Source organism: Podarcis pityusensis (genome assembly GCF_964106645.2).
Source record: "Podarcis pityusensis genome assembly, chromosome: 1".
NCBI lineage: Eukaryota > Metazoa > Chordata > Lepidosauria > Squamata > Lacertidae > Podarcis > Podarcis pityusensis.
In genome coordinates, this window is record NC_138028.1 from 108,798,349 (window position 1) to 108,823,352 (window position 25,004).

The following is a 25,004-nucleotide window of genomic DNA, read 5'->3' on the forward strand; positions in this document are numbered from 1 at the left end:
ATTGAGTGGGATTTGTTGACTTACGAAACCTCAACGTGAGGCAGGGGTGGGACGGCTCTGTTCCTCCAGTTATTGCTGGACTCTTTTTATCCCTTTGACCATTGTGCATTTGCTGATTGGGCTTGACTCCAGTCCAGCAGCACCCACAGAGCCACAACTTTAGCTACCCTTGTTTCAAGGTGTCCTCAAACCTGAAGCCGTCAACATTTGAAAAACAAATTCAAATTTATTCTTTCCTACCCCTTGTATGGAATAGGATGCATGACGGATAACTGGCTGTTAAAGAAATGGGTTTATTTAATTGAAGAAAGCATGACTACTTATTGACATTACGCTGGAAAATTAACAGTGCACCAAACTGGGCGAGATCTTTCATTGCAGATTGAGGCCTTTGTGCTTTTATTTGGTCTTCTTGTGTAGTCACCGTTTTGGCAGATAGATCTGGTAGCAACATCCAGATCTATCATCCAGGCAGAACAGATGGTTGCTCAGATCAACAAGCAAAATGTTCAGCAATTGTTTGCATAGGTGCTTAAATCTGGGGTGGGTGGGAATGGGGCATGGGCTTTTTTTGTTTTTGACTTTGCCTTCAGAACTAATGCTAGCAGGTAACTGTGGACCTGAAGGAGAACTCTGACTTTGCAGCAATGTGTCTCTCTAATAGAGGAAGAAATATGTTTTCCCAATTACAGTTGAACCCCAAATTTTCTTTTGCAGGAATGGGGAAACTATGGCACTCCAGATGTTGCTAGACTCCAACCCCCATCATCCCTGACCATCGTCCATGCTGGCTAGGGCTGATGGGAATTGGCCAATAGAACCTATACACCTATTTGTGCCCTATTGGACATATTCTTCATAATAATTCTCAGTTTATTATCTGCAAACAGACCACAATATAGGGATCTGGCCACTTGGATACAATCTCATTGACAAAGACAATAATTAAATGTCAAATGAAATGGCCAAGATCTAGGAAGATATTATAACATACGTGATATAGCAAGGAAAGAGGCATTGCTTGTTAGAATTTGGTGATGATAATCAGTTGATATTGCCTAATTGGATGAAAGATGGTCTTGAAAGAGCTGAAATTCACCCCACGTGCTCAGCATGTGGAGGAGAGAAAACCATTTAGAGAGTTCCAAAATAGCAAGGGAGTTTTGCAACTGGCTTGAAAAGGTGTACAATGACAGGCTCTAGGAGGGTGCTGTTTTCTTTCCATGGGGCAGGCAGAAGGCAGAACTGATTCTGCTTTAGACAATAGTACTCTCGTGTGTCTGGGTGCTGGACTGGTTTTCGATGCCTGGCTCATGTATCTGTAAACAGTGGAGGAGCGGATCTAAATTGTGCCTGGGTTGTGCCCCCAAAGGGGACAGGGCATGGAGGGAACCTGCTGTGGCACTGACACAGGGGTGCCCCTGGATTGCACACCCCAATCCAGGAGAGTTGCTGCCCACTCTCTTATCTTCCGGAGCTGCTGGCTGGCTGCGAGGAAGCAGGAGCCACAGCCTTTCTCTGTCCCTTGGATTACGATTGACCCAGGGAAATAGGAAGCTTGGGTGGGCCTGCCACAGCAGCTCTCCTTCTGAAGGGAAAGTTGTAGCTGTGTGCCATAGCTACTCTCCTTCCTTGTGTCAAGAGGAGCTTTGGCCAGGCGTGCAAGGCACCGCAGCTGCAGTCTGCCTCTGAGTTGGGCTTGACCTTGGGATGGAGGAGTTGCCGCCGGGGCGTCGCAGCCGCTCTCCACCCCCTGGTCAGCCATGATCCAGGGAAGGAGGAGCCTCAGCCGGACATCCCGCAGCCGTTCTGCAGAGTTGTGGCTAGGTGCACCAGGCATTGCAGCCTCTCTCCGCCCCTGAGTCAGGATTGACCCTGGGAAGGGAGAGCTGTGGCTGGGTGTGCCAAGCAGGGGCAGGACATGCAGAGGGTGGTCTTCACCTTCTGTGCTCTCCAGTCCCTGCTGTTGGCAGGGAGTGAGGGGGTTTTGTGGGGGGGCATGCCCCCCCATTCTATGCTTCTGTCTGTAAATACAGTGGTACCTCAGGTTAAGTACTTAATTCGTTCCGGAGGTCCATTCTTAACCTAAAACTGTTCATAACCTGAAGCACCACTTTAGCTAATTGGGCCTCCTGCTGCCACCGTGCCTCTGGAGCACGATTCCTGTTCTCATCCTGTAGCAAAGTTCTTAACCCGAGATAATATTTCTGGGTTAGCTGAGTCTGTAACCTGAAGCATCTGTAACCTGAAGCATATGTAACCCAAGGTACCACTGTAAAAGGATATCACAGGAGCATCATTAAGTGTACCCTCTTCTCCTCATTCAAAAGAAAGCTAAAACTCCCCGGACTTCTTACGACTTGGGGAACAACATAAAACCATATCTAGTACCGGTGAGGCACTGATCAATTCAGTTCAGTTTTAACACCCTTTTCGTTACCTGCAGTCTCCCAGATGATGAGATTTCATGGGGAAAGGAAGCAAAGGAATTAGGGGAGAATGCTGTTCAAAAAGACAAGGTCCATTAGTGACTGGTTTGGTCTCAGTCTGGCATATTTGCAAATGCCCTTGACTCCATTGCTATTCATTCCGAGCTGACAGTGCTCATCGTCTGTTTAGCAGAGGAAAGTGGAGTGCATGAGCGTGGGAGCAGAAGCGTGGCCTTCTGCTGTATTCAGACATCTCTGGATTGAGACCTGTGAATACAATTTCCAGCTAATTGCTGGAATGGGAAATGGGAAAATTGTATTCGCCTTATTATTCACATATGAATTGCAGCCGATAGTGTCATCTTCTTCATTGCCTTTTGATAAAGGAGGAGAAATAGCAGATATGCATTCCCAATCTCGTTCATTAATGGCCAGTCCTCCATCAATTGATGTTACAGCATCAATGGAAGGCCATACCTGTGTGAGACTTGCAACACTCGATAATATATTTTTTGCTGCCAAAAGGAAAAGTGTGAATGAATGGCAATTAAAGCCTGAGGGAAAGAGGGGGTTTGAATGATAATATACGCAGAAGCTGGGGAAGTTCCTTGCGCAAATTTGACTTTTTTCAACTTTGCTATTTCAGCGGGGGCTTGCATCTGAGCAGAGGTTTCCACTTCTGACAGACTGACCCACAAATATATGGAAATGAGAAGAGCTTCCTTAGCCCCAAAGCAGATGTTATCACCCTAATTTTTCAGCTAATATACTTTATGACTAGCCTGTCTAGCTGTACGTTCATAATACATTAATATAACAACTTAAAAAATTATTCACCCATTTATAGTTCTCGTGAAAGTGATCCTTTTGAAAGAAACGTGGCCCTAAAAGGCTTAAACAAACAAACAAACAAACAAACAAACAAACAAACAAACTGTTTAAAAATCTTTCTCTTTTCTTGTCTCTGTGGCTGAGATCTCCTGGGTGATGAGGACGCCTTAGGGCTTAGGCAGTTGAATGCGCATGCATACTCCATCCATTTCCTTCCCTCCCACCCACCCCTCCGCATGGCCCTGGGTGCTGGCAACCCACGTTAGGTCACTTGGCAGAGATATGAGAGAAACACCACTTTCTCGCCACACTGCTTTAGTTCGCTTTGGGTCAGTTTGAAGAGCTTTTTTCATGGCGTCGGATAGATTGCCACCACCACAGCAAAATATTACCAACTCTTGATATAAAAGAAAAGTGACGCCCTGCAACAAAATGTTGCAGCAATATAGCCCTGGTGTGTACGTGTATGCTACAGTCTGTGATGGAGGGGGATTGAAAATATAAGGTAGACTGGGGTAAGGTAGACCTGACAGTAAGAGCTGTTCGACAGTGGAATTTGCTGCCAAGGAGTGTGGTGGAGTCTCCTTCTTTGGAGGTCTTTAAGCAGAGGCTTGACAACCATGTGTCAGGAGTGCTCTGATGGTGTTTCCTGCTTGGCAGGGGGTTGGACTCGATGGCCCTTGTGGTCTCTTCCAACTCTATGATTCTATGATTCTGTGGTTCCTGCTCTAACCTGGGCCTTATTTCATGTGGAAATAAGAGAGTTTTGAACATTTAAATTTGTAGCCAATCTGCATGCAAGTCAGTGAAGCCTGAGACTTCCACATGCAATTGTGTGCTTGCGTTGGCTTGCAAAGTCTGACAGGGCTACATAAGCACAGCCGCAGGAAGACTGATCAATATTAGTATATGGATTAAATAAATAGTATCCATTATTTCATAATCATATGATATATAATTAAATAGTCACACTTTATATGATAGCAAAATTTCCTTCTCAGGAAACTCATCCCACAGCTTCAGGGTTGTAATAATAGAAAAGAGTAGTTGCTGCTGCTCTCTGCAAGTGATTAATTAATTAACTAACTAATATATCAGTTGTTATTAGGAGCATTGATTGCTTTTATTATTATTTATATTTATTAGTTGCTTTGGTAACTGAAATTGCTCAAAGCTATTTACAAACACAACAAAAATACTAAAACCAATTACAGTAAACACAATCAATGAAAGATACACCCCCAACTTGCAATCTGAAATGGTACATCCCCAGACAAGATTTATCACCTCAGTGCACATTAGCCCTCATTCTTCCTGTGTATTCCTTTGCTCCTGTTCTGTCTTCTCTTGAGTAGTTGATGGCCCATTAGAATCCTCTAATTTCCCTGTTTTGTCCTAAATTATTGGTTTCTGTGCTGTAATTTATCATTCAGGAACCCAGAGTTTGAATCCATTCTTCACAGATGTTCTGCTTTCCTCCACCCCTTCCTTTCTTCCCTCTTCTATAAGGAGGGTCTTCTTTGCCCTATATCTGCAAACATCCTTTAGGAGTTTTCTGATCCTTTATTTTTTATTCTGCCAAGCATATAGCGTAACCCAGTGTGATCTTGTAGAAACCTACGCTTGTACTGAACGTTAATTAGTTTCAATCCATGTTTTCCTGATGAGGCTTCTTTTCTCCTCTTTACCTGGAGGGCTGAATCAAAGCAAAAGGTGGTCAACTCTCTCAAAGGTTTGTGTGATGTAGCGATTAGAGGTCTGGGCAAGGACTGGCAGGATGCAGGTTTGAATCCCATGTAGCTCACAGGGTGATTGTTGGCTGCCCTTGAAGAGTACAGACATACCTTGGAAGTCAAACGGACACCAAACGTTTGGAAACCAAAGCGCAGCTTCTGATTGGCTGCAGGAAGGTCCTGTAGCCAGTCAGAAGCTGCGGAAGCCCAGTCGGATGTTCAGCTTCCAAAAAAACCACCAACTTCCGGTTTTCAATTTTCGGGAGCTGAAATGTTTGGCTACTAAGCCATTCGAGATCCAAGGTATGACTGTATTCAGTCACTGTGTTTGGGTGCAAAATGCCATGACTGGATTTCTTTCTGGTGTCTGCTTTGTGGATCATATGACACCAATCCTCTTCCATCTGCACCAGTTCTCTGGCTTGATGTTCAATACGAATACCAAAAATGATATTCAATACAGCATGAAAGTCAGGAACTAAGAGAATAAATAGCACCGCAGTATCAACAATATAACAAAGCTGTTCAATCCATAGCAGTAGATTTCCGATCCTTCCCACTTTCTTAGCCATGTGCAAGCTCCAGTCAAGAATTGCACCGCCTCACGCTGAATAATCTGATGAGCAGCAGTGGTAGACTTTGGCTCTCAACATTCAGTGCTCCTCCACCTCTCGCCTTCCATTGTTCTTCATTGTTGTGGCACCTTTTTGGCCCGGCACCCAGTGCAGGCAAAGGAGTCACGCTCCCCTAAGTCCGCTTCTGTGAGCAGCTCTGAAATCATTTTCCCACTTCTTGCACAAAGTAGAAGGGATTGATTTAACTTATTTAATTAAAAACAATTGCTTTTCTGCTTCTGGTGGTACTTGGAAAACGTAATGAAACAGCTCCCATTTTTTCATTTTAATGTTTGACGGACTACTGTATTGTAATATTTTGTTGGAAGCCACCCAGAGTGGCTGGGAAAACCCAGCCAGATGGGTGGGCGGGGTAGAAATAATAATAATAATAATAATAATAATAATAATAATAATAATAATTTAAATATTTGTAAATTATTCAATTTACAAATATATGTAAATTCAGTATATGTAAATTAATATTTCTGCGCCTTAATTTTAAAAACACACTTTGGGCAGCATCCGCCCGATACATTTTGTCACCTGAGGAGGAAGAGCAGCTTGTGACCTTCCTCCACCTGCAAGCCAAGGTGCACGCTACCCAAGACTGAGGGAGAAAATCCCAGAACCGCTTCTTTCTGGGAGTAAACATTCAGCAATAATAAATTAAATAACTTTTAACAATTGGCTGCTCATTTGCGACACTGAAAATCAGATGCCTGAGGCAGCTGCCTTACTCTGCCTAATGGTATGGTTGGCTTGGGACAGTTTGTTTTTCTTGTGCACTCTCTGTGCTTGAGATGCTTTAACTGTTTAACATGCCTTTTCTTAACCTATTTTGCGAGCGTTGCAGCCTATTTAGCAACTGGCCTTAAGAAGCGATCCATGAGCAAGTGGAATGGCGTGAATTTGCAGAGCATGAGACTCTTCATCTCAGGGTTGTGGGTTTGAGCCCCACATTGGGCAAAAAAAATACCTGAATTTTACGGAGTTGGACTAGATGACCCTTGTGGTCCCTTCCAACTCTATAATTCTGAGTCTTATGTGTAGTGGAACCAGAAAGGAGGATGGGGTGGTTGGTTTGTCCATTCTCCGTTGCAAACTGTAAAAATAAGTAGCTGAAATGGAAAAAAAGAAGTTGTGTGCATCTTGATTCCTCCAGTTTGCTTAAGAACCGCATGAGGACCCAAGTACATAATTTGAAAAGATGTAAAATGTATATAAATGATGTAAAAACCACAGCAGTATAATCCAAATCCATTTTGCTCCTCGCTGTAAAGCAGGATAGGGTGGGAAGGCAGGGATGACAGAACAAGACCGGCATGGTTTTTTTTTTTTACTGGCGTGCTAGAAGCTTGTTTCTATCTGCTTCTGCAGAGAATTATTGTCAGTCCCAAATTTCTTTGACGTTTTATGACAAATGATTCTCTGCTCTGCGTTTTGCCCTTGCTGGAGCCTGCATGAGATTAGAGGTCACATGGGGTTTCAGCTTCATATAGCTGAATATTTTGAGGGGGTGGGGTGCCGGGATTGACACATCCGACTCCAGAGAAGCTGCAAATGTTTATTTGTTATGTTGCGGCTGTTCCAGTAGCCAGAAGATAATGCAACTGGTGACTGCAGTTGGACAAGTCTTTGTGCTACCTAATCATTACACGGAAGCTACCTTTTAATAACACTTTTAAACCATGATGCCAATTATCGTAACAGTCGTGCCCAATTGTGCCCAAGAAGCTCTAATGTGACCCAGTTACTCCTCTTTACACTCAAACCCTGACCTTCTCATGGGTGTCAGAATGGAATTGTGCCTCCATTTTGATGTTAGTCCATCCAGGCAGTCATCTTATGCAACAACCAGTAAAGAGTTGGTAAGAAAATATGACCAAATTGGAATTAGGCTTGGGCCTAATAAAGATAGTGCTCTGCTATGCAAGTTGGGTTAGCATTTTATCACATTTATTTCAGCGGCTTCATCAGTCCATTAGGTATTTTATTTATGCTGAAACATTTTCAACCCTTCAGTTTATGCTTACAGCATAGTATCCACATTTTATTATTGTTCATTTTATTTATTTATTGCATTTATATCCCCCCTCCCCCCTCCCCCCTCCATGAGCTCAAGGTTCCCCTCCTCATTTAATCCTCACAACAATCCTGAAAATTGAGTTAGGTTGAGAGGCAGCGATTGGCCCAAGGTCACCCAGTAAGCTTCATGGCTGAGTAGGGATTTGAACCCTGGTCTTAGATCGGCACTTTAACCCAGAGCTTTCCAAACTGTGTGTCGTGACACATTAGTGTGTTGGCTGCGGTGTGTAGGGGTGCTCCCCATGCTCCTCCCGGGGCTGGAAAGGGGTTAGTTTAATCTCCAGTTTGCTTGTAAAACTGAATTACTGTGTCGTGAAATGATGCATGTCTAAAAAGTTTGTCACCAGCATGAAAAGTTTGGAAAGCTTTGCTGTAACCACACAGGCTATGTGGGTACCAGAGATTTCCCCTTCCATCTCTTTCCCTCCACTTTCTTCTTATTTTTTAAGGAGCTGCCTCCACATAAGAATAGGGCATTGGGCCAATGATTCAGCATTAAATATGTGTTGTGTTGCTTTTTTCAAATCTACTGTACTTACCCAACCTGTTTTCTGCTCTCTAGGTCACAGAACCTTGTTTATTGGAGTTCATGTGCCGCTGGGAGGAAGGAAAAGCCATCGACGCCATCGACACCGAGGGCACAAACACAGAAAGAGAGACAGAGAACGGGATTCGGGTTTAGAAGATGGCAGAGAGTCTCCTTCATTTGGTAAGCTTTGTTTGGCTTTTTAAAATTTAACAGGCACTGTTAGACAATTTGTGTAAATGGTGCACGCAATGGACATGTCCTGCCCCATTCTTGCCCTGCTGTAATTTCCAAATTCCTTTCCACACAGTGGAACATTACAGTGGAGGTACCTTCCTCGTGTGTGTGGTGGTGCAGTTTTGACTACAGAACTGCTGACGAGCTGGAACTGAGTTGAGCATTGGAAGGAATGCTTCTAGAACGGTCTCATTATTCCTATCCCCGGCTTTTAGGGAAAGGTAGCCAAGTGTGGTGCTCTCTGAAAGTTGTGGACTGCAATTCTCATTATCCATGGTCACTGGCCCTGCAGGCTGGGGCTTGTAGACCATATGGAGAATGCTATGTTGGCTATCTCTGATTTAGGATTTTCACCTTCCAAAGTTTTCAAAGCAATCAATAAAACAATATAATGTTGCAAGCAATTAAAACAGTCAAACAACAACAACAACAATAAAAAAAACCAGCACGAGATGGCATTAAAATAAGAGCATTAGACTTGTGGACTTCACTGATGGGAAGTTATTTCCTGCTTGAGTAATAATATAACTTACTGCGCTGATGTAAAAAGGTGCATCTAAGACGAAAATACTTCAAAGTTATAATAAGCAGAGAGACTATAATGAAAACACTGGCAGGATGCCTTATCGCACCATGCTGCAGTAGAAAAGAATATTTTAGATTCTTTTAAAAATGCAAATGCCAGTATAATTTTAGGTTGTGGAGTAGTCATTGTAATGCCTTTAGATTGGATTTTAAATTATATGCACTGAAAGTGTGGAAGGAAGGTGCTATGAAGGCTGAGGCTTTAGAAAAATGCTTTAAATCCTTAAAAGCTCTTGCAGAAAAATGTAAGGTGGATGAAATTATAGAAATGTCTTCAGAAATAGAAGTTCAGTCGGCATTAAGAGGATTAAGATTGGGTCGCGCAGAATGAATACGCATGTGAAACCAAATGACTTAGCCGCATCTATTTTGGACAAATTGTGCTTATTCCAAGATGCTAAAGTAGGAAGAGAAACACGTTTCAGATCACTGAGAAGCAGATGCTGATAATCCATTGTTGGCTTTGTTATTCTAAAGTATCTTATCTGTGTTTTTAAAAGACAAATAAAAAAACAAATAACCAAACCTAATCTGTGTAATAGGTAAACATGTTCCATTACCGTGTTTTCAGCAAAAAGAAATTGTCATTAGGCATCACAGTGCTTTAAAACTTCCTATCACAAGGACACCATTTCCCCATCAACTTTCTCCTTCGAGAAACCCCAATCTCACTGTCACTTTGCCTCTCCCCCCTTCAACCTCCTGGTAAGCATAATAAATTATTATTAATTTATTAATATTATTTATGAAATTTATATACCGCCCTATACCTGGGGGTCTCAGGGCAGTTCACAGAATAAAATCAAAATATAAAACCACAAAATATCTAATAAAAACAAAAACAACCCAATAGCGCCCCCCCCCAAACCACATTTTAAAAGGGCATACGGTGTCAGTCAAATCAGCCAGAGGCCTGGTTGATTTGATTGGTGACATCACAAAGCCCATGACTGTTCCTCGGCATTTTGATTTTGTAAAGACAAAATCCTTGAAGATTTCTGCTCCTTTACACCTCAGCTTGCAGAGCTTTCTTCCAATGTCCTAGGAATACTTGCTATGTTAGTACTTTCACAGATTCTATAAAAGAAGCACCGGGTTTTCTGGTACACTTGTTGATGGAAGCAGAGGGGTGTGGATATTTTGGCACAATCAAGCACACTGTGCTCTTTAGTTAGTACTCCCAACTTGACTTAATCCTCTTTCATGCCACTTAATGTTAAGCTTCCCTTTCATAATCGAATCCACGTCACTTGGGAGCTTGGCTACTGAGTATTATTTTTAATGTTTTAATTGCACTTGTCTACCGCTACTTATGAGGAGCATGCATGCCTTGGTGGATTTGGGCTTGAATCATGTTTCTAAGCACATCAGTTGTATTTTAGGTTAAATTTGGTATGTGCACGCACGCATTGCAACATGCGCACAGACAACTTGTGGTCATGGAGACCAGAAAGGCTTTGTCAGCATCTGTTGTGATTGTTGCGTTACTCATCAGTGTTGCCGATGAGCTATCGGGGCTAGAGATGAATCATGGATGTTAGCAATAGTGTAGTACTTTTATCTATGACAGATAAATTTACCTGTCACCATATTATGATTCTTTTCTGAAAGGTGGTGTGTATTAGCTTAGTTTGCACAGATTAGCTAACTTCGAGTATCCTATTCCAATCCTCCATAGCATGATTTTGAGGATTAGGAATGTCTCATGGACTTGTACCCTCCATCATCCTACCACCCTTCACCCCTTCCTTCTTTTTCTCTGGGATTGATTCCTCTCTTGATTTGTTTTGCAATACCCATATTTTGCTATGACTTCTGAATGAAGCAGTCTGGGAGCACTGTGCAGGGCCTTGTCTTCAAAGCATGGCTTGCAAAACCCACTTAAAGACAGTAAATAGCTGGTTAGCACTAAGCATAATTTGCCAGATTTGGGTTCTATGGGCATGGATGAGCCCCCGGCATGAGCTCATGGCATGCTCCCCGCATGCCCCTCATCCAATCAGGGAGCTAGAAAAGGCCATTTGTATTCTGAGGATAAACACTTGCACTGTTTAAATGCAGTCATGGACTTTAGAAAAATATGGAAAATCAGTGTCAACAAGGGGCTTACAAACTTTTCTCAGAGCTACTATGTTATTATTTGGAACAACCTATTTTTAAACAAACTATAGATTATCTTTGAGTAGTTGCTGATCTCCCCGCTGCCTTGTGAGGACTGCACATTTTATTTATTTAAAACATTTATATACCACTTTCTATCAGTTATTTCAAGGTGGCTTACAAAACTCAAAGCAAGGAGAACGATAATCACACACAAAACTGCTATCGGATAAAAGCAACAATCGAAAGCTAGCATTTTTTTAAATTTGGATTCTATTTATGAATTACTTCTCATAAAATATCTCAATTCCATATATATAAAAAAATTTAATATGTAAAAACAATTTATTTCTCTCCAGTGCAGATACAGGTTGGGATAAAGGTCCCAATCTTTTGGGCTTGTTAAAGGAGGAAAGTCTTCGATAGAGATGAGACATTGGTCTGATGAGTAATGGGGAGGGCATTGCAAAGATTTGGCTGGCACCACACTCAAGGTTTGACCCCTGTATGGTATGGAATGGACCTCCAGAATAAGGTGAAATCTGCAAGATGCTTTCTCCTGCAGAATGCAGCGGTTGGCTGGGTTTTAAAGGTAGGCTCTCAGCCACCATTTTTCAAACACTACAAAATTGCCCTGAAACATCTCTGCTTTTCCCAGAACCTTAGCTGACTGAGTCTGTGATGGTTAAAACTTCAAGCTTTTCAGACTGTAATGTAGTTGAGAGTGCATTGGTGGCAAAGAAGATTTGTGGTTTTATGCTGCTTTATATTTTAACGTACTGGGGTTTTGTTTTTGTATTTTAAAAAGCTTTTATTAAGAATGTTGCGTCATATTATATCATATGGCATTGCACTGCTATGTGGTGGTCTACCGCCTTGGGTGGGTGGGTCCAGAAAGGGTGATTGTAAATAGTTTAAATAAATACACTACCAGATTACAAGACCCTGTTCTAGGTCCTTCTCTGTGTGCACTATCAATCCTATGCAGCTCTCTCACAACTAAAGATCTTTATTCGTAGGAGGGCTGCAGTTAGAGGGGAAGGATAGATGGATGTGGGGCAGGGCTGGAGCAGCCATGAGCCCGGTTTATGTAATGATGTTTTTGTGTGAAGAGGCCTTTGTGGTCATCTGCATTCTGTGTTCTGGAATGATCCACCTGTCCTTGTACCTTCTGGGCGGAGGAGGGGGAAGGCTGTTTCAAATAGTCTGTTTCCATAGTCACATTAAAATATGTTATCATCCCTTGCAAACTCAAGTGGGATTCAAGGCCAAATTGGATGAGACACCATCTAGGAGAATAAACAAACACACAGCCGTTGCTTTTTTCCATTGCAACCAGATCTGGATTGGGATGCTTACCTAATGCATTAATTTGCTGATGGATTTGAGCACGTACTGATGCATTTAAGTAAATATGCATTGTGCCACACACTATGGGTAAATACATATTTTGATGTCAGTTGAGAAATTGTGGCATTGCCCCAAATGCTACGAGGGCAGAGAGAAAGTATGAGTTATCTAGACCTGTGGATTACAGTTTTTGAGATTTTTAGAACTGGCTGTTATGCATTTAGAAGACAACTTGAAAAACTGTTTGGCCGCTGGCCTCTCTTCCTCATATAAATGCCAGGCACAGAAAAGTTATTAAACTGCATGTTTGAGAGAGTGGAGAGAAAAATAGACTTCCTAAACTTAAATAGCAAGCACCCTACTTTTCTATTAAGGGAGAGAACAACATCAAATGCTATCATGTTCCTGTCATTTAATTACATGGTCCTATATTCATATTTTATTGAAATTTTTGTTCAAAAATATTCTGCAAGTTTTTTTACCACAGATATGACTGTTCAAGGTAAAATAAACTGTGGGACTCTTACATATCCCGTGTTTGATGTGCTATCTCATGGTGTCTCTGAGAGGATGGAATTTCGTCTATTCAGAAAGCACATTTCCTAGGAAATCCTTCATAAGGGTTTGCATGCTCTTGCTGAGGTTCTTCCTACTCAATTTTGTGCCTTCTCAAGACAATTTAAACTATTTAATTTTTTTTTAAAAAAAGTTATTATATTTATATCCCACCTTTTCTCCAAGAAGCCCAAGGTGGTGCACACACCTCTCTCCCCCCTCTCCATTTTGTCCTCACAACAACCCTGTAAGGTAGGTTAGGCTGAGAGAAAGTGACTGGCCCAAAGCCAGTAAGCTTCATGGCTAAGGGCCATGATATTAAGCAGTTCCTTGTTTACTTTCCTGCCATTCTCCCTTTGGAGTAATGTGCACAATTCAACGTGGGCAGTCATCAGGGGTGAGTCTTTGTCATTAATTTTGACTGGCCTCTTGATTCAAACATGATTCAAGAGGTTCTGTCATTTGTGGCCTCTTTTTATCTCCGCTACAGAAGTTATTTGGTATCCCAGTGCAAGGAAGTTTGTGACACCCACATGGCTTTGTGGATGGCCACAGTGGGTGTTTTTCATATAGTCAGTGCTTTTTTCTGGGGAGGGGGGGACACAGGGGTACGCATACCCCTAAACATTTTGTGAATCTTTGTCCTTTTGTCCATTTACTGTATTTATCTGTCCCAATTTGAACTATAAAATGGTGATTTTCTTGAATCAAAATGAGAGTACCCCTAAACATTTTTTTAAGAAAAAAAAGCACTGCATACAGTTAAACATGAACATACAGTGGTACCTCAGGTTATGAACTTAATTCGTTCTGGAGGTCCGTTCTTAACCCAAAACTGTTCTAAACCTGAGGCGCGCTTTCGCTCATGGGGTCTCCTGCTGCCGCCGGTGCGCGATTTCTGTTCTCATCCTGAGGTAAAGTTCTTAACCCGAGGTACTACTTCTGGGTTAGCGGAGTTTGTAACCCGAAGCGTTTGTAACCCGAAGCGTTTGTCACCCGAGGTACCACTGTAATTGCCACCATCACTCTTGCTACAACATTGCCTTTGTTTTTAGTTCTTGCTGAAGACTAACACTGCTACCTGTCTGGAAGTTTATTTAAACTGATGCAGGGGGCTGCTTATTTTGTGGGAGCATCAGTGAAAAAATGGGAAGTAGACACTATGGAGACGGATAAAAAAATTAAAAGACCTCAGACCTCCATTTTATATGCCCAGTCGCTTTAAGTCATTCATTTCCAATGCTTAGTCCAGTTTTGTGAAGTACCGTGGAATTCTATTTATGGAATATAACAGTGACTTCTGTCTACTCATGAACAACACTGACTGCAGATGAGGTTTATCTGTTTGCAGTTGAATTTACAGTCATGCCCCCCAGAGGAAATGTGTCCATCAAGCAATTTATCATTATTGTCATGAGTTTTCTATGTCCTTGACTAGCCATTTGCTCCCTGTCCTGCCCTAATGTATGTGGAAAGCTCGACACGGCCTGTAGGCACACCAAACTCTGTGAACTGAGTGAGGCATCTCATGGTTAGCTGAGGAGTTAGCGTTCCCTGAATCCAGTGCTAAATCATTACATTAGCACGAATAATCCTGCCTGCTCATACTTTTTGCCCCCCTTTGAATGACTACACAGCTTCTGTGTGCACTCAAGAAATATTCCTAGTTATTCTCTCACCTTTGGTGCAGAGTGTCAGAAACATCAGCCATCCTTCTCTGCTCTCCAGAAATGCAAAGTAAAGAATGATGATAAAATAGATTTGTCTTTTTGATGCAAAGTATAATGACAATATTTTTAAAACCCTCGCATTAGCTGAATAAGTGAAAGTAGGAAGCACTATAATGATTGCTTGGATGTATTGTGTTTTTTTTAAAATATAACCAATGCACAATACAGCCATGATGTTTCCCTAATACAACGCAACATTTCAAATATTTCTTAAAATACCAGCACTAAAAGGGGTTTGTTTAATCACTGTCTTCTGCGAAATATATTCAGCAGGGTATATGCAAGGGAGGGGGGAATCATTTAGTTATCCCATTCCTTTGTCTTTTAAAAAGTTTAATCCGTTTTGTTATTTGTTCATTATAATTACATTCTGTTCGCTACTGATTTAGAATAGCTTATTTCTTTGACTCCCTTGCATGGGAAATCCATTCAGTCTTCTGCTGTCTGATTTTTATCCCATTGTCATTACATTTTAAGAGGGGCTGCCACTTCTTCCAGGCACCAGACCTGCCAAATTTCAGACAGATCAGGGATAGGGGTCTGTGTTGCAGAGGCAGTTTATCAAATATATAAATCCACAAGCTTCTGACTGTTTTCATTGGGAGACCTCGTTAGTCCAATGTGCCTGAAACTTTCAGGTGTCCTATTGCCCTTTCAAAGAGCAGACTTGCCAAAGTTCATGAATGGATTATCCTCTGGAATTCGTTTCTTTGAATTTCCATTCATTTCTAAAATGAAAATGGATGAAATTAACAGAGTCGAATAGACAAACCGTTTTACACCAGTGAAACTGATTCAAACCAATGACTTCTTGTCGTATTGAGAAAGACACGTATTTATCAGCCTAGTTTTCACATGTTTATTTTTCTAATGTCACCAAGTATGCAGGGAATTTTTTTCAGATTCTCAGGAAGCTTCTGCCCATAGGAGTTTAAAATCGAAAAGGAAAGGCAACCCAAGAAAGGAGGTAGATGGAGGCGAGAATAAAAATGCTTTCAGTTCAGTTGCAGATATTTTGTCTTCATTTTAGCAGGGCAAGAGAATAAACTTAAGCAGTACCTACATCTCTAGGACATATAGCCAAGCAGAGGGGGAGTATGTGTCTGATCAATTTTATACATGTTTATTTGTTGTTAAGAAGGAATTTGCTAAACTGGAAAGCTTAACCGGTGACAACATGGTCCGTGTTTTTTTCCAGAACACACATTTAAAGCATGGCTGAGTTGCCAAGTTGTGATTATTTTATTACAGGCTGTAATACCTGCCTGTAGAAGTTAATTATATGGATGACAGACAGCTGCATAGCCTTACTGCACCCTGCTCATTCACTTGTTCAACACAAAAGGATGCAGCTGTAAGCAATAACACTGGTGCTTAATTGCTTAAAAGGTATTTATGCAAGTAATGCTCCATGGAATCACTGTAGTGTGGCTTTGCCTTTTTGGAAATACTTCTTGTTTCAGTTTGACTTCCCTGGTCTCTTCCTATCCCCACCCTCGTTTTTTTCCTCTAGACACCCCTTCCCAGCGGGTACAGTTTATTCTCGGAACAGAAGATGACGACGAGGAACACATCCCTCACGACCTATTCACAGAGCTCGATGAACTTTGCTGGCGTGAAGGAGAAGATGCTGAGTGGAGGGAGACAGCCAGGTGAGTTCCCTTTTGGTTTAGCATTTGATGTACAAGGACACGGAGAAGGCCAAAATGCCTATTAATTAGGTTTAAGTCAAACATGTTGAATATATACTGAGTATTGCTACTTCACATGCATTTCCTCAGAGCCAGATGTTGACAACAATTTTTTTAGGTCAGATCATAGTTTGTTTTTTTTTGGGGGGGGGGAGAGATAATGTCACGGGCAAAAATAAATAAGATAAATGCAGTTAGCTAGGATCTTTATTTCTCTGCTGAAAATGTTATAGCTATTTCAGAGCCCTCTCCAGAGTAAAGCAGAATGCAGTCAATTTGATTGCAAACTGGGTTTAAATTGAGATTCAGCATAATAGCAAAGTTCAAGATGTAGATATGTTGCCTGTGTGTCTTTTTGTTGAACTTACTTTTCCCCGATTAGATAATGTAACATAGTGAATGGTTACTGTTTACTGTAATGAGGAGGCGTTGCATAATGCTTTATACAGCACTAATCCTGAAATAATAGGCTTTTGGGGGTAAATCCTAAATCTAACACAGTTCTAGTAAAGCAGGCATTGATCTACCGATAACTCTGGGGAATGGGTACTGAGACATTCCTTACCCCAGCTTAATAAAGGCATTCTCACGATGTTGTTCTGCTTACATATTTTTCAGCCTAACCTACCTCAAAGGGTTGTTGTGCATCCAAATTCTTGCTCTGGGTTCCTAGTAGAAGACTGGAGAAACAAATATACAGCAATAAATAAATGTTTCAGGAGAAAGTTATGCAGCTATTAGGGACAAGAAAACCTCAAATCAACTTTATTTCTGTCAGACTTCATGTTAGATTTGCCCTGGACCTCACTCATAGGAGGTAGACAAATATTTAAAGTTTCAAAATAAGATGAACAGCCATATTCTCTCCCAATGAAATGGATGTTTTGTTTTGTTTTGTGGAAGACCAGAGACAAATCCAACCAGTGCCACAATTTCAAGAAGTGCTTAACAAGCGTGGCATTGTAGATATGTTTTCGGAAGGCTCATCCCTACTAGGGAATGCCATGTTCCTCCGAATGAAAATGGGTCACCATTTCATATGATAGTAAATGGATTTTGCATAGCAGAGGGCCAGGACAATGCAGAACTTACACGTGGGAAGCCTTGGCTCAGCCATGGAGCTTGCAAGCTCCCTTTAGGCAAGTTGCAATCTCCCAGCCTCAGGGCCGGATTTAGGTTTGATGAGGACCTAAGCTACTGAAGGTACTGGGGCCCTTTATATGTCCAGCTGTCCTTTGTCAACAACAAATTGTTGCTGTTTTTTGTGTTGAATATATGTTATATGGTAATTTATGGACCTAATAGGTATCTAAAGCCATTTGCACATAACAAAATATGTAATTTATCAAAGTAATTGTTGAACTTGGAAATGTACATCCAGTTTTTTTCCCCTTTAATTTTTTTAGGGGTCCCCAAGAGATTGGGGCCATAAGCTATAGCTTGTTTAGCTTATATGTAAATCCAGCACTGCCCAGCCTACACTACCTCTCAGTTCTTTGCAGAAATGGCAGGGCATAGATGTCACCAATGTCAATAAATAACTATTGCCTGATGCAGTCTTAACGCAGTAGACTTTGACCTTACCTGACCTTTAACCTCGGCCTGCAACATAGTTCACCTTTCAGGGTGTTTTTTGTTAAATCCTATGTGTCCCTCTTTTCTCTCTGTTGCAGTTGTCATTTGTGCCGTTTTCTCTACTGGATGGCCTTTAAAGGCACAGGAAACCTGTCATTTCCACCCATCTGCTTCCTTTCTAAATGTCTCTGTGTTTGTTCTTAAAAAGGGGGGGGGGGGAATCCTAAGCAAAATGCAGGCCACTTGTGTGACTCAACTTAGGTCAGGGTGTGGGCCCCGACCCATCAAATGAAGACTAACGATCCAACCAAATGTTCTAGCCAATTCTTGCTATTGCAGCTTTTTAGTGGCGTGTGTAAGATTTGCCAAGATCTTGGCTGTTCTGTTACTCAGAAGGATGATGGAGAGTGTGGGTGAACTGGTGGGAGTTCAGTTCCTCTGGGAAGTCAACAGATATAATGAAAGTAAACACAGAAGATATTGAGCGTGTTACTCCACAAGTGGATCAAGAGTCAGTTGCTTTGCTGAATATAATGATTTAGTTCTCTGCAAAAGTAATATAGCTGAGTGTTAGGAAATTATACATTTTTAAAAAACACACTACTGGTTAAATTTGCAAAGCTCAGCATATTCTTAATATGTTGGCCCTGGGAAGGACAATATGCTTATTTTAGTTGGGAAACAAATGTTGATACATACTAACTTGTTTGGGATTACCTTTTGGGCTTCATAGCCAATAAAGAGATTTGAAGCTTGGCTACCCAGTCTGGTATTCATCTAGTGCACGTTATCAGTCATCAAGCATTTCAAATTTACAAGAACATGGAAGACTATATTAAATAGTTGCATGCATGCAAGGATTGCAGCTAGTGCAATAGGAATTTCCCCTTCTTGCTCCATGCTGCCCTCAGAACTTTTCCAAAGAGTTGGGGGATCCCCCAGAACAGATTTAGTGGGTGAGCAAGGGAAGGAAAGGGGGGAAATGTTCTGTTGTACAAGGAGGAATCCTCTTGGTGATGGAAGATTAGCCTTAGTGCCGTGTTGAATACAACACACTGAGAATATGTTGTTTCATAATGATGACATGAGAGAGTGGGGAGAGACAACTTGAAGAAGACTTGGGTTCCTACACTCAGTCTTTGCTTCAGGTGTCATATTTCATGGCTTCTTGCCCTCTTTCCTAAATTCCTTCTTTTTTCTCTCTTCTATGTCTGTGATTTTTAGGTGCTAAGCCTCCCGACAGCTCCCTGTGTGTTTTTCTTAATTACTTTTGAACAGCGCTTAATAACTTCAAGAGCTTTCTAAATAAAATAGGATGGGGAGCTTGGTCTCCGGTGATGATTAACTGCTGGAAGATATCGATCCGTTCTATAAACAAAGATTTAAATTAAAGAAGGAGGTTTTATAAAGCTGCAAAGATTGTTGGGGAACGCTTGACTTTTCATGGATGTCCTCTTTGATCTACTTCCCACATTTCCAACATGTTATTATCAAAGACAAAGCAGCGTTTTTTAAATACTTGACTTGCCCTAATATAGAAACAAGTTGCTCTGTCATAATTAACAGGTGCTTGCCCCCCCCCCCCAATATATCCAACCCTTTGATTTCTCAGTCCTATAAAGCAGGCAGGAAGATGCTTTGAATTTGCGTTCCTGACAGCCAAAATGGATACCCAAAGATTCATTCTGAATCCATCCATTTCCCTTTTATTGTGGAGATCTTAAGCAGAGAATCCTTTTCACTAGTTTCATAGAAACACAGGGATAGCATTGAGGTGAGGGAAGCTAACCATTATCTTCAGGGTTCAAGCTGGGGGGGGGGTTGACTTGATCCCAACTTAACTCATCTTAGTCGGAACCGCTTTTCCATTGTCTTGTCCTGTGGACACTCCAGAAATGTCTGTATGTGTGGGGGTGGGGATAGAAGGACTGGGTAGATGACTTGATGGCTACCCAAATGTTTTTGATCCCTTCACAGGGCAAGATGACATTCATCTATTAATATACATGTTCAGAATTTGGTATTGTATGTGTGTATCCCAAGCAGAATGAAAAATGAAACCACGTTAAGAAACTATGCCTAGCAATTATATAAGCTTTCCCCCACATAAGCGTTTCAAACATGACATCTTGGTTATTCTCATAACCAACTTCCCATATGGTAGGTATCCAGTATTATTAAACTCATAGATCAGATTGGGCCAAGAGGTGAGATAAAAGGCCAGGTTTGCACATTAAGCTGGGTCATGGTTAATATTAACCAAGGTGTATGGAGCAACAACAGTGTGGCTTGTTTGTGGTTAACAAACAATAGTTAAGTCACGGGGGCTGAGTTTCAGGGATCAAATTTAAGAAACCATGGCATAGCATTATTCACACACCATGCTGTGGGGCTGTATCCATTCAGAAAAAGCTCTTGGATCAAACAGAGGTTTTTGAGAAGGAAGTGATCATCACAGAATCCCAGCTTTCGCCTCCCTCATTTTCATCTCCACTTTGCATCCTATTATGGAAGGTCTTCCAACACACTTGGAGCAGTTTCGGGGGTTTGTTTGTGTAGGAGGCTGAAGGGGGAAGTAGCAAAAATTGCCTCCAGCTTCCATTGGTGGAAGCCTCCTCTCCAATCAAAGAGGCTTCCATGAAACAACAGGATGTAGTTGGATGCAACCCAAAGAGTGGAGCTATGAAATTGCTTGCTATCTATCCATCTATCTATCTTATCTATCTATCATCTATCTATCATCTATCTATCTATCTATCTATCTATCTATCTATCTATTGTCTATCTGTCTATCTGTCTATCTGTCTGTCTATCTATCTATCTATCTATCTATCTATCTATCTATCTATCTATCATCTCACTATTTGTGTTTCTTCTCTATTGCTTCTGCATGACTGACATTTCAGTTCTCAAACAGAAGAAGCTGACTGAGCTCTTTTGCTTGCTTAGGTGGTTGAAATTTGAAGAAGATGTTGAAGATGGAGGAGAGAGGTGGAGTAAACCATACGTTGCCACATTATCGCTTCACAGCTTGTTTGAACTGAGAAGTTGTATCCTCAATGGCACTGTGTTGCTAGACATGAGAGCAAATTCTTTAGAAGAAATTGCAGGTAAGTGTGCAGTTAACACAACAATATAAAGATCGTATAATACTCTCTACACCCCAAAATAAAACAACACCATCACACTGCCCTGCATAAGATGCAATGTTTCTCTATGGGGTGGTAATATATTTCAAACTCCAAATAAATAAAATTCCAAATTCTAACATGCATTTCCCTTCTCCCTGATGTTTTCTACTTAGCGTGGCATTAATTTCGGTCTTTCCAGTATCATCACTGAGACGCAGAGATGTACAAGTTGTGGAAAGGGAAGGTGAAGGGGTGCAGCTGTTGTTGAAGGGAAGATACCATTTTCTTGAAGAACAGAGTGGAGGTTATAATTCAGAAGAGTAGCTGAATACTACCTCTCATGTATAAGTTTCAGTAGGACCCAAAAGTTAATCATGTTAAATGCAAGTGTGTGTGTTGTAAAGATATTTCTAAAGACTTGGTAGGAATATTTTGGGGGGATAATGGAAGGAAATCAAAATGTTCAAAACAAGTAGCTCATAGATTATGTTCTTATGTGTGAATGTGAGAAAATGGGCGAAGGGGGGAAATAGTGAAGAGTTAGTCTGCAACCCAAATCCCATTAACATTACAGTAAGCCCCAGTAGGATTTCCTTCGGAGTAGACATAGTAAGGATTGCACTATTAGTGCCTTAGGTAAGTCTGATGATGATATGATGATGAAGAAAATGTAGCATAGGTGATCAGTGACTTAATCTGATTTGTGGCTGTTTAGTCAGAGGAGGCTAATCTGCCAAGTCCCAGCTGAAAACCAGCTGAATGAGTTGTCCCTTCATTGCACCGGTGTTCCTGGCATGCTCTGTCTGTGTCCATCCTTCTCCCCAGAAAACTCCCATCACCAGTCCTGCTACAAAGCCCCCCCTCCCCTCGGCTGCATGCCTGTTTAGAACTGTTAGAATGCCTCTTGCTTGCCTGGATAAGAGATATAAATAGGGGTGTGTGTAGGAACCTCTGGCTTTTGTGTGTGTGGCTGGAATACAGCCTGCTGTGCAAAGGTAAACATCACATCTGTGACTCTGCCCACTGTCGCCTCTGTTCCCGCTCACCAGTGGTTTGTCAGGAACTCAGCCTACACTCGAGTAGGATCCTGGTAGAGACACATGCCTGACTGGCATGTTCTCTCCCTGCTGGTCAGTCGTTCGGGAGCTTCAAAAGCTTTCTTCAGCCCAAACATCACAGCGACCGATGCCAACTGACACCGGCACACTTAGGGATCCGCAGAGTTTGCGCATGAAGCATAACAGACCTCAGCAACTCAGCATTTTGGCTAATCTATTTTATTTACATATAAACACACACGGAGCACTGCAACATGGCTCCCTCTTTCTCTAGCATCAGACAACAAAGAGAAAAAGAACAAAGGACAATAGTCCCACTTCACGGAACACAGTAACACAAGCATCCTGTCTCTGTCACTTCCCACTCTGTGGAGTCAAAACATATACCGTCATGTGAAAGACAACAATCCCATGACTGCAATCATGGAGCAGGAATTCTAACATGGTTATGTGGCCCCTGGAAGGTTACTCATGAGTGAATGTGGCCCTGGGACTCAAAAGGGCAGGTGCTAATAAAGGAGCAGGAGTCAATGAAAAGCTTCTGCTCCTCCCCTGCTACACCCCTCACTCCCCAGAAATTAATTTGGGGGTGGTGGTCAGGAGAACACCAAAAACAGTGGGGGTGGGTGGGCTGGAGGAACTGCTTTCTCTGGTGGAACGATCCCCTTGGCGTAACAATGAATTCCTCCCAAACATTTCCCTGCCCTTTTCTATACAGGCTGTGCTTTGACGTTGTGGATTCTGTTCTTCTGTGTCTCGCTCACTGCAATTTGATATTTTAGCAACTCAGCTCAATAATTAGCGTTTGACGGGGTGAGATTGAAGGGGATGCAGAGACATTGGTTCCTTGCTAGTTCCAAAGATCCTGCTGGCATAGGTGTTTCTCCTGATCATTTGTAGCCGTGTTGTAATTGCTTAAGCATTCAGGAAGCTGCTGCATGCAACTCAGGATTCACTGTTATGATTGCTAGCGCTGAGTTCAGAGATCTTCCAGCAGCAGGAGTGAGTCAGACTATATCAGGGTCCTGGCCTCTCTAGATGGCTGCTGGGCAACTGTCACTCAGTATCAGTCAAATAACAATGCTGCTGTTTCCCTTAACTTGGCTAAGAATTCTACATTCCAGAAACATCATTTTAAAGGTGTGTAGACCACAATAAAAATGTATTAACACACATATTCCTATATATAATATATAACATGCATTTGATTTTTGCAGCCTTAGGCTTATACACACTTACCTGGAATTAAATCCAATAGAGCTCAGTGGATCTTGCTTTTGAGTATGTAAGGGAGGGTTATTTGAGCTCATATTTCAATCCTGCTTTTATTTTTTATTTTTTTAAAAAAATTCCTTGCTGCTCTGTTTTCTTCATTCATTTTCCTGTCACTTTGATAAATGTTCTTGGTTCCTTTGCATTTTAAACGTCTGTTGTCTGAACAATAGTATGCAAATTTCCAAAATACAACTGAAAATTAAGAAGCAGTCATTTGTGTCAGGAACATACGCTCATCATAGTGCTTCATAAATAGCTGAGGTTACATTCTGCATTGTGTGTTTGTTTTAGGTAGGTCCTGTCTGCCTGACATTTCTAATGTTCAGAGTGCCCTTTGTGATTATTTGTGCTATTGAGCAGTCATTCAAGTTCCAAACATCTTTTTTTTAATTAAAGATGTTTGTTCTCACTCAGTTTACACTGATGCTAAGCCCATAGCTGTCAACTTACAGATTTGAAAATAAGGGACCAGCAGCCAAAATAAGGGACCTGCAGCCTCACCTGTTCCAGGCACTCCAGTCTTCCTGTCCTCCTGCAGTCTGGTCAAACTCATGCTGGTAGCTTTGAGAACACTGTCCAACCAACTTTGTAACCAGAGGTTCAACTGAATAGAATCTGAATCGCATGCACCACAAGGCCTATGCAGCCTCAACTTAAGATGGCTCCCCGGCCTGGCTTTGCACTGCAAAGTTTGCAGCAGCATGTGCAACAAAATGGCGTCCAGCATTCAAAAACCTCCTCAGCTTGCATTAACTAGCCACACACAAGGCATGCAAGCTCCACCCCCCAGTCATTCTTAGACTTCTTATTGGGTGAGCAACACAGCCAAGCAACACAGTTGGAGCCTCCCTGCTCCCTGGCTGGCTGGCCGGTAGGGAGGGAGAGGAGCTGCTTCCTTTGAAATTTAAGGGACATCATTTAAGGGACATTTAAGGGACATCCATCAATAACGGACAGCAGCGGGACATGGCACTGCAATAAGGGACTGTCCCTTCAAATAAGTGACACTTGACAGCTATGGCTAAGCCGCAACCCTAAACCCACTTATCTGGGAGTAAGGCCCATAGATCTCAGTAGGACTTATTTCTGAGTAGACAGGTGGAGAATTGTGCTATCAAGTTGTAATTCTGTGCACATTAACTTGGGAGCAAGCCCTGCTGAATTCAGCAGATTTACTTCTGTGGATGCGGGTGGCGCTGTGGGTTAAACCACACAGCCTAGGACTTGCCGATCAGAAGGTCGGCGGTTCGAATCCCTGCGACGGGGTGAGCTCCCGTTGCTCGGTCCCTGCTCCTGTCAACGTAGCAGTTCGAAAGCACGTTAAAGTGCAAGTAGATAAATAGGTACCACTCCGGCGGGAAGGTAAACGGCGTTTCCGTGCACTGCTCTGGTTCACCAGAAGTGGCTTAGTCATGCTGGCCACATGACCCGGAAGCTGTACGCCGGCTCCCTCGGCCAATAAAGTGAGATGAGCGCCACAACCCCAGAGTCGGTCA

At 42.0% G+C, this 25,004-nt stretch overlaps 1 protein-coding gene and 1 long non-coding RNA gene across 9 annotated transcripts in view; one reads left to right on the forward strand and one right to left on the reverse strand.

The window, feature by feature from the left end:
- The window catches only part of SLC4A10 (solute carrier family 4 member 10), a 165,934-nt gene that overhangs the window by 75,844 nt on the left and 65,086 nt on the right, over positions 1 to 25,004 (forward strand). For all 8 annotated transcript variants that reach the window (XM_081005915.1, XM_081005919.1, XM_081005916.1 and 5 more), the window contains 3 exons: positions 8,258 to 8,404; positions 16,292 to 16,430; positions 20,994 to 21,154. In XM_081005915.1, the coding sequence (XP_080862041.1) occupies positions 8,258 to 8,404; positions 16,292 to 16,430; positions 20,994 to 21,154 (447 nt within the window). The remainder of the gene's footprint in view (positions 1 to 8,257; positions 8,405 to 16,291; positions 16,431 to 20,993; positions 21,155 to 25,004) is intronic.
- On the reverse strand, positions 15,204 to 22,634 carry LOC308479682. Its single transcript, XR_013987787.1, has 3 exons — positions 22,222 to 22,634; positions 17,098 to 17,149; positions 15,204 to 15,506 (listed from the first exon to the last, which is right to left on the reverse strand). It is a non-coding gene; the product is annotated as an uncharacterized lncRNA (long non-coding RNA).